We start from the raw sequence: 10891 nt of genomic DNA, 5'->3' as shown, positions 1-10891 counted from the left end.
CTAGCGCTTAAAAGCCAGAGTCAGTCCGTCGCCCACAGTGAGCATGCTCAGATCAATCCTCTGATCCGTGTGCAGTTTTTTATTGAGGGTATCCAGAGCCTTGGAGGTCAGATCGTCAGGAGCCGGATTCACCACCTTACCACTCCACAGCACCTGGTAATGGGGACAGTGACAAACTAATCATTTACTGTTTTCAACAAACAACCTAGCATACTGTACAGTATACCGTCATATGCCTCAGCATGCTATATCATTGTTAACAACAAAAATACTTGAGTATTTCATTGAGTCGTATGGGATATACTTACATTGTCAATAGCAATGATGCCCCCTGTTCTTATGAGCTGAAGAGACTTCTCATAGTATCTGTCATAGTTGCGTTTATCAGCATCGATGAACACAAAGTCATAAGTCCCAGCTTCCCCGGCTGCAATGAGCTCATCTAATGAAAAGGAAAACAAGAGTGAACATACCAAAAAGGGAATCATTGATTTTTTTTGATCAGAATTGAATAATGAGAACTGTGAAGGCACTAACTCAGTGTCTTCGTAGCTGTTTGAAGTCGGACATCGATCTTGTTCTCAACCCCTGCCTATACAAAAAGAAAAAAAAAGGAAATGGTATAAATTCAGAGTAAAACAGGAGCCAACATGGATTGTATCCAACCATTTTTTTTGGTAGATTTGTATTACCGGGCAGTCCGGTAGAGAGAGAGAGAGAGGAAGAATTGGAGATAGACGGGGGAAGACATTCGGCAAAGGTCGCCGGGTCCGGGAGTCGAACCCAGGACGGCCGTGTTGTGACGCAGCGCATTACGTTGTTCGCCACTTGGGCGCCTTCTTCTTCTATTGACAGTTACTGTAAACAGGGTGCAGGCACGTACACACATAGAGCCCAAGGGGTGCTTGAGCACCTGCCTTTTTGAGCCTCGTAAAAAAAGTGCCCTTAAAAAGATTAAAAAAATATATTAAATTTTTCTTCCGTTACGCATATAGACTGCCCTTCCAACTGAAAAATGTCAGGATCGAATCAAAATATTAGGTAAAGAGAGAGAGATGCCCCATATTCCATTGCAGTTTGCACGGCCTCCTCAGCGTGCCTCTCCACGGACCTATATATTTTATGCATATCGTGGGTGGTGATGATGATGATGATGATAGAAACCGCTGTGGCGCATACAGTTGAATGCTGGTATTACACTCATTGAGGGACACGAAGAAGTCAAGTCCGATGGGATTTGGGAATCTCAAATACAAATCGGGATTGGAATGAAAAAGGCATTTTTTAAACAATACAGAATATACAGCACTTCTTGGGGTCTGTAGGGTAAGCACTTATTCCCTCCCCCCTGAACATTTATGGAGATGTATGGGCCTTTTAAGTCAGTGATAAAAGTGTCTTTCAAGGATAAGTGAGCTCCTGCACTGATTATTATAGTTCAATATTCAATATTTGATCACCAAAACCCCCCAAAAAGCATAAAAAGGGGCCCCCCCACCCGAAAAGGGCCCTTACGCGCGCTCGGTTAAAAGACACACAGGTATAGTGCCCTTTTCAGCCTTTGAGCACCTGCCCCTCTAAAGTCCTGTGCACGTCCCTGGTGAGGGTGAAAGGATTGATTCAGCTGTTGATACTGTCTCCTGAGCAGACACCTCCTTTCCACCCTCAGCATTTAGCTGAGAAGCGACTGACAGATGGCAGACATATTCTGTTTACGGCATTGGTTTCATTCTGAAGGAAGCAGCAATCAACGTTTCTGAACCTACAAGGAGCAAAGACTTCAAATGTTGAGTCTCATCAGAAAACGCAAAATAAAGTACTAATTGACCACAGGGGAAAAAAGTACATAATGTACATTATGTTATAGCCATAAGTTATATATTTACATCTTGTTTCGCATCGGCAAAAGTCCAAAACAAATACTGTGACCGGGAGTTGAACCAACAATGACTGTGGTGGTGAGTGAGTGCTCTAACCACTAGACTAAATACCCCACCCACCCTGATACAAACACAGCAATACTATGGTGAGGATTTTTTTTAACGTTTAACAGTTATGAGTACAATATAAAGTTAAGATTATGGTTAGGGTTAGTGTTCAACAGTTATTGTTAGTTTAAGGTAACAGTGTGTCCCCAGCAGGGGAGCTCAAATGTTTTCTGAAAATGTTAAAAAAAAAAAAAAAAAAATTACTTATTTGTAATGTGTACATATTGTAATTTTTTTTTTTTATATGTCAATATATTACTTATCGCTATAATATAACGTACAATATGTACCTTTTTCCTGTGGTCGATTAGTACTTTATTTACATATTTTAAGCAAGAGTGTATATCAAGTGTATTTTCAGTGGAGCGTTGTTCATTAGATACAGTACGTGCAAACAGAAGAACATTTCATTAGGATTCTTCTGACACATTATTATCAGTTGCTCTTATCCGTGTAATGCTGTAATTAGTGTGAATCTGAGTCAGGTATAATGTTGTAATTACTGTGAATATTAATATTCACAAATGTGTGTCAGGTAAACCTTAACATGATACATAAACCTAACATAACACTTACGCAGCCTAATAAGGTCTTACCTCTTTAAAGTACGGCTTGGCAATGTCCACATAGGTGTCTTCTATTTCACAAGCTACCACGTGGCCATGCTCTGGCATGGCTAAAGCCATGCTCAGTGCATTGTACCCTGTGTACATCCCTGCAGAATACAAATACACAGTTAGTTAACCTAGAGACATTGACTTTCCCCTTCAGTAGTTTATGAGTTATCCATACTGTGTTCCATTGGAGTTATGGCATGACAATATTGAGATATGACATATTTTATTTATATTTATTTATCCTAAATTATGTTCGGTAGGTACAGTATGAACAAAGCCTCCATGCTAAATCCATGTATAGTAGTGCTCCCATATGGGATGGTATGGGGCAAGTCATAAGTCATGTATTTATTACAATTATTTCACAATATGTTAGTGTTTAGTAGATAGAGATAGATAGATAGATAGATAGATAGATAGATAGATAGATAGATAGATAGATAGATAGATAGATAGATAGATAGATAGATAGATAGATAGATAGATAGATAGATAGATAGATAGATAGATAGATAGATAGATAGATAGATAGATAGATAGATAGATAGATAGATAGATAGATAGATAGATAGATAGATAGATAGATAGATAGATAGATAGATAGATAGATAGATAGATAGATAGATAGATAGATAGATAGATAGATAGATACTTTATTCATCCCCTTGGGGAAATTCAGTATATAATTCAGTATCCGGTATACAGACAGAGAGGGAGAGGAAGGGGGGTCATATGGTGTTGAACAGTCTGATGGCTGTGCGGCTGTACCGCTCAGTCTGTGAGCGCAACAATATGAGCCATCCACTGCGACTGCTCCTCTGTCCTGCCAGGGTGTGGTGGAGAGGGTGGCTGTCATTGTTCATGATGGCCTGCAGCCTACTCCGTGTGCGCCTCTCCACCACAACCCACAGTGAGTCCACACACCTGCCAAGGACTGAACCAGCCTTTTTTGTCAGCTGCTTGGTTTTCTTGACTAATATGTTGCCTCCCCAGCAGACTGCAGCATAGAAAATAATGCTTTCCACCACTGACTGATAAAACATGTACAGCATGTCACTGCAAACATCGAAGGACCTGAGCCTCCTTAGGAAAAACAACTGGCTCTGTGCCTTCCTGTGTAGAGGACATCTGTGTTCAGGGACCAGTGCAGTTTGTTGTCCAGGTGCACGCCTAGGTATTTATAGGCCTCCACCATCCCCATGTCTTGTCCACGACAATCTCCTTGGTCTTGGAGGTGTTCAGTAGGAGGCTATTCTTCTCACTCCAGTCACCGAAGGCTCCCGCCAGGTCCCTGTACTCCTCTCCTGCCCACTCCTCACACATGCCACAAGAGCTGTGTCATCCGAGTACTTCTGGATGTGGCAGGACTCACTGTTGTGTACAGAGTGAACAGGAAGGGAGCCAAGACGGTCCCCTGCGGAGCCCCGGTGCTGCTCACCACTGTCCCAGAGACGCATTTCCCCAGACTGACGAACTGTGGCCGTCCTGTCAGGTAGTCTGTGATCCAGGAAGTGAAGGAGGGATCCACCCCCATCTTTCTGAGCTTTTCTTCCAATATGGGAGGTTGGATGGTGTCAAAAGCACTCGAAAAGTCAAAGAACATAATCTGCACATAACCCACCTGGCCCTTTTAAAAAGGGCCTCAAAACTTTTTTATTTAGTTTTAGCCCCACACATTTTTATGTTCCAGTTTTAACTATAGATGTCCGATATTATCGGCCTACCGATATTGGCATTAAAATGTAATATCGGAAATTATCGGTATCGTTTCTTTTGAATATATAAAGAATATTAAATACATTTTTATTATTTAACCTGTATTTACCCCCAGGCAAGCTAGTACGAACAAATTCTTATATACGAAAGCAGCCTGACAAAAAAGCTAAATCCTTTTGAGGGAAGGGAAGGGGTGGGAGGCTGCAACAAAAAAATAGATATGAAATTATTTCGTTTAGCATATATCGGTATTGGTTGATATCGGTATCGGAAATTAAGAGTTGGACAATATCGGTATATCGGATATCGGTAAAAAAGCCAATATCGAACATCCCTAGTTTTAACCCTTCTTATTTTATGTTTTTTTTTACTCTTTTACTAGTTTTAGTGTTCTTTTGACTCCATTCTAGTTTTAGTCTTGCTTATTTTATATTCTTTTTTTTACTCTCTTGCTAGCTTTTATGTTCTTTTACACTGTAGCGCTTTGAGATTTGCTCCACAATTATAAAGTGCCCTACAAATCAAATATAATATTATTATTATTATTATTATTATTATTATTATTATTATTATAGACTAAGTGTGGTGGAGCATGTAGAGGATAGCGTCATCTGCATATTCCTGGTATACCCGAACTGTAGGGGGTCAAGTGCATGGACAGTCTGTGGTCTCAATAGGCTCTTCAGGGTCTTCATGATGTGTGATGTAAGGGCCACTGGTCTGTAGTCGTTTAGCTCGGCCGGGCGCCCAGCTTTGGGTACCAGCACAAGACAGGATGTTTTCCACAGAACCGGGACCCTCCCTGTCTGCAGGCTCAGATTGAAGATCATCTGGAGTGGCTCAGCCAGTTGGGCTGCACAGACAGGCCCGGACTGGCCATCGGGAGCACCGGGAATTTCCCGGTGGCCTGGCCTGCACAGATACAAAAAAAAAAATATTAAAAAAAATATATATATATATATATATTTTTTTTTATTATAATTTTTTTATTTATTTTTTTGCCAGGTCATTGTTTCTAGTTGTGGCGGCGGCGCGGCGCGATAGTTAGATAACCTAGGTGAGTGGGGAACAACCAGGATTTCACTGTCTGCGACAGAGTTGGAGAACTATCTCTCTCTCTCCCTCACACGGATCACACACAGAAATGGAGCCGTTTGTGATTGGTGGAGGCGGGACCAGGCGATACAACTGATTGACAGCGGAGGCGGCGAATGGAATGGCAGATAAAGAGAAAGTCAAAATAATTCAAAGATAATTCAAAGATTACACACCTTTGCCACATTGGCTACAAACATAATCACTGTAAAGTTATCAAAAAAATAAGAATCTGATCAGACACAAGGGTTAAGTTGTTGTTCCCTTTCTAATTTCCTCAAAAACATCTAGTCTAGTTAATGTGATCAATATTATTTGACAATTGATGCTTTTTGTTGGAAATTTCAGTCAGTGAACTCATACTTTGAGCTCATTTTATAGTTAAAATTATTGAGACAACGCAATCTTCTGTCTTCGTTGTGCATGCATGCGTGTGCTCACCACACGCGATACATGTGTCACTATTCTGGCAGTGGCTACTGTTATTATAGTATTGCAATGAAAGGTCTGTTATTTAATGTTTGTGTAAGGGCTATTTTAACTGTTGATGGGTAGTGCATCAGTAAAGTGAATATGGTATTGTGCTCTTGCTCTGTTTGAATAGGTGGAGAGAGTGGTTAACTGTATTATAATAGTAAATAGAAAAATATGTTGTGCGCTTGCTTTTTTCTTTTTGAAGGTGGAGAGAGTAGCATTGCTAGTGCCACAACAGTTTTATTTGAGGTTCATAAGAGTACATTGTACTAAGCAATTGTTGGCTCATTAGTTTGTGATTCACATGCACTAAAATTCACCAGAATGCTGTCTTTGTAACAAAATTTTTCCGGGTGGGGGACCCCCAGACCCCCCGCTTAAAAAGTGGCCTGATTGGGGCTATATTTCGCGCTATATCTCCCGGTATGAATTATTTCCCCAGTCCGGCCCTGTGCACAGACCTTAACTCATTGATAGCTATGGAGACAATAGTATGGCTCATTTGACAGACACTATTTATAGTCCAACATGTAAAAAAGAGTTTGTTTCTACATAACCTCGTTCGTTCACAATCCCAATCTAAACATTGCCCCGTTTCAAAAGAATCCAGGCTGGTTTTCTAGATTGTGAGATAAAGTGTGTTTTGTGCAGCGTATGCGCAAATCTCGCGGCTGCTCGCTTGAAACCTATATTATTGCCAGGTCAAAGGTAAATACATTACCTTGTTTCTTCACAAAGCTGAGGGGGGGGGGGGGTCGTTTATCCGACACTGCGATCATACAAACACATGGTTTATGATGGAGTTTCAGTAAAGTACAGAACAATGTTACCTTTGTTTTAGAGGTACTCCATTTCTCACTTCAAGTCCAAAAGTGTCTTGAATCAGAACAGGATCAATACATATAACGTTAGGTAGCCCTCATCCGTCTTCTTCATCTGCTTGGGCCAGACTATAGACGGAGCCGAATAGGTTTCCTCATCGGTCGGTTTGATTATAGTTTTTTTTTAACGTTTTATCATTAATGCTGAGTCCAACATAGTCCAACATAGTCTGGTGGAAACGCACCTTATCATCATCCCTATAATCCGTTTTGTTTTCTTCTTCATAATATCCAATAGTTCGCTTGCCATTGCATTGCAGGTTACTATTGTGTGCTCGGACCAGACTATACCACGGAGCCGAATAGGTTTCCTCATCGGTCGGTTTGATTATAGTTTTTTTTTTATGTTTTACCAGTAGTGATGAGTCCAACATAGTCTGGTGGAAACGCACCTTATTGTCCATAATCATCATCCATATAATCCATTTTGTCTTTTTCATAATATCCAATAGTTCGCTCTAGGCGATCGCGATTGTCCTGGTCACTGCTGCTCGCAACGAGTCCCTAGTTGTTTGGGGGCTGTGGGGCTGGCACTAAGCTGGCCGATGCAATGGGAAAGAATAAGGGGTAAGATGAAAAAGGCAGGAGAAAGAGCTTTTTCTTTAACAGGGAAGAGGGGCAACTAATGTAGCCCCACACCCGTCCTGCTCGACGCTGACGGGAGTGTTCGTTTTGCGCCACCTCCCCGTCACACGCCTAGTCAGAACTTTCACCAAATCGATATAACACATCCATAGAGCGGTTTATATCCCTCCACCCACCCAACCTCACATAAAGCGAAGAGACACACAAGGTGAAAAAAGGAGGGTGGCTTCCAGCCGTGTGTTGTTTTCCCCAAGCGAACCCACACACGAGCATATCACATATGCACGCGCCATCGCCTAGGAAAAACCACAGCATACTAGCCACAAGCCCTAGGTCCAAGTTTTACACACGAGCACTAGCGGCTCCTAGTCACAAGCAAAAATGTGCCCCGTAACACTCATACTCTACGTCGAGGTATACACAACACGTTCAGTGAAACGTTTACACGCTGCTTCAATAAAAACCTGCCCCTCCTAAGAGGGTATTTTTATCCAAGGAAACGTTGTTGTTGGTGTACAAGAGAGAGAAAACAGAGGGAGAGAGAGATGAAGGAAGAAGAGGGGGGGGGGGATACAGCCTGCCAGGCATAGCCCTGCTCGCTTACCTGCTGCCGGGCGTAGTGCCTTCCCCTCGAGGTGAGCTCCACTGCACTCCACTACAGCGTCTCTCTCCATGTTTACATCTCGCGCCACTCGCCATTTTGCGTCTGGGCTCTTTTTAATTGAGCACTGACCTCGCCAGCGAGGCACCGAAGATGAAACCCCGTCCACTCCGGCACCAGCATTTCCGCAGAGACCGGGGGACTTGAACCCCGCGGCCCACGCGTACTCTTCCTCCTACTACCGACCACCTGTCTTGCCTGCTTCACCACCGGGAGCAACGGCGGGAGCAAGCAGGTGGAGAGCTTGTGCCGTACTCGTCTGCCATCAGAGAGACCACGCCCGTTCTTATCGGGGGTCCGTTTGATGTCGACGCCGGAGCCACCTCTCTCACGAGGGAGGGGCGCTCGACGACTTCTGAGTGGCACCACACTCTGCGCCGTTTGCCATAGCGAACGGCGGAGATTGGGAGGAGGGAGTGCTGGTGGAACCACCCGACCACCAGCCACAGCCACTCACCGAATGACGGGAGCGAGCAGCGGCGAGGGGCTTGCGCCGTAAGTCATCCCCGGAGGGGACGCCGGAGGGCCTTCTTACTGAAGAGGGGCGCTCAATGGTCTCCGGACGGTGCGCACCCAGCCCTGCGCGCCGCCGAGGCTCGCCCTCTCGCCACGAACGTGGGACTAGGGAACCCCCGCGGCGCATAGAGGAGGTTGTGATGGAAATTGTTGGTGATGCCATCCTCAGGATCCGAAAAACAGCAACCACAGAGAATAACTAAGCTAAAAGCCACTTGCATGCCGTGTGCGTATAGCGAAACACTTCCTGAAGTGAAAGAATTGGGAAGGTGGAGTACGGTCACGCCCCTGCTTATATGCATATGGGGGGAAGGGGGCGTGGCCGGACAAGTAAAGGTGCAAGTAGCGGCATTCTTTCAAGGTCACGCTAGGTGACAGGGACATCCCATAGGGAGCAGAACGTGACCAAAAGACGAAATGTAACTCTCGGTACATAGAAAGGTCTGAGTCCGACTGCTAAGATAGTGCTAGTGTAGGCTATGACCTCTATTAGTAAAGTTTATATTTCAACATGATTGATAAACCCACATTGTCTCACCTATTTCAATGGCTTTACTGCCATTGATCAGTTTAATAAGATTTGCCATAAGTTGGGCTTGCTCACTGGCAACAAGCATAATACTCCATGGGTCTTCAAGGGTTTTCTAAAAAAAAAAAAAAAAACAGAGATGTCAAATAATAAAGCACCAACAAGCAATCATCTTAATTATATTGTGTTACTGCAAGGGTACACAACATTTATTTACTGCAGGGGTATGCAACATACTGATTCAACGTGCCTCATAGCGTTCGATTGCAGGCAATCTCTCTGGCCACACCTCTGGCTGTTACCATGAATTGAATTAATTGAAAATGTAAACAAGACAAACGTCTTTCTCTGGTCTGCATCCCCTTAACAATTGTGTGTATTTAGCCGTACTGTAATGTACCCATTATGCAATCTGTTAAATAAAGTTTTCATTCATTCACCAAGAGCCAGAAGCATGGGCAGCAAAACTAGTTGTGTACTGTGCTGCCCTCCAGTGGTCAAAATGTGTACTGCTGTCATACTCTAAAACCATGACTTTGTGTACTGTAACCATGTCTGTGGTATCGCTAAGCAGTTCGTCATTCCTATAATCGTAGCATCAAATAATCTTTAGTGACATTTTGTTATTTTCAGCGATTGATACAACTGCGTGATCGTGTGTGTCTAGCGTTGATGGTCGTTTCACAGTCTTACCAGTTTGAGTTTGGTGAGGACAGGATGCTCCCTCAGTGAATTGTTTACCACATACTGGAGCACAGGGTCATCTTTACCTGTGCTGTGGCTCTTCCCCATGAAGGCAGACCTTCCCACACCTGGCCCAGTGGAAGAACATAGGGGTGTTATTTTTCGCCGTCGACTAAAAACACACTTTTTCAATCAATATCTGAAAATATCTAATAAAAACAAACTGTCTTCTACTATCATGCACTTTTCCAAGTAAACTAAATACTCTTCCTTGCCTATATTACTACCTACTATAGGCCTACTAATAATGTCTCTACTACTATGCACTCAAGTTTCAACACTGTTTGATGAACATTGTTACTCAGCTGAAAGAGTTGGAGCCTTCCTGCTGACTTGTCGTACAGAACTTGTAAGTAGCTTTGGATAAAAGTGTCACTAATGACTAAATGTAAAAATGTAGGTGTAAATGTGTAGCACAATGAACACATTTTCGGATCTGATATTTCACTTGATTAATGATCGGAGCGGGGCTTGGATTTCAAATATCATTATTGCACGAGTAAAAAGCATATACCAAAGATTATAAATGTGGTATTTGTATCTTTTCCCACCCCCCCCCCCCAAATTATATTGCGACCCCTTGGGGGATCCAGACCCCCGGGTTGGGAAAATGCTGCTTAGACGACAGACAGAGGAACATTTTAAGACCTAGAGGAAGAGAACAAGACAAGGAGGATCGACGATACCGCTTAAAATGTCGATACACGGCACTGAACGCCAAGTTTTCACTATACTGTATTGAGGTGGTTTACCCCCTAACAGCTAACCATCTGTGTTACCAGCCTAACCACAGATCTCCTCCGGCCCACCTACCTGTTAGTACAAAGACAAGTCCAATGCAGAAATGTATTTTTATATCTACAGCCATCTTTCTTGAAGCAAATCACAAACTATAAGAATATGAGTGTGAATGCACGTGTGCCAGTCGTTTATATAGGGGGAATATCGGAAAGTCCAATGGTCTCATTCAGTGTTTGTTTAAGATAACCCTTAGGAGGTGGAACAACTTATTTGTTATTCAATGATAATAGAGATAGAATAACCCCTCTCTCTCTCTCTCTCTCTCTCTCTCTCTCTCTCTCTCT

The 10891-nt window shown here is 43.0% G+C and overlaps 1 protein-coding gene across 1 annotated transcript; it reads right to left on the bottom strand.

The window, feature by feature from the left end:
• On the bottom strand, positions 1-10674 carry comtd1 (catechol-O-methyltransferase domain containing 1; the record flags this gene model as incomplete). Its single annotated transcript, XM_084321396.1, has 7 exons — positions 1-153; positions 309-442; positions 538-592; positions 2585-2703; positions 9072-9177; positions 9756-9874; positions 10620-10674. 7 exons carry the CDS (start codon positions 10672-10674, stop codon positions 1-3), a joined length of 741 nt encoding a protein of 246 aa, XP_084177522.1.
• Positions 10675-10891: the final 217 nt, after the last annotated feature.

Source organism: Notolepis coatsorum, assembly GCF_963971535.1.
Source record: "Notolepis coatsorum genome assembly, chromosome: 9".
In the NCBI taxonomy this organism is placed as follows: domain Eukaryota; kingdom Metazoa; phylum Chordata; class Actinopteri; order Aulopiformes; family Paralepididae; genus Notolepis; species Notolepis coatsorum.
This window is presented reverse-complemented; position numbering and strand designations above follow the sequence as displayed.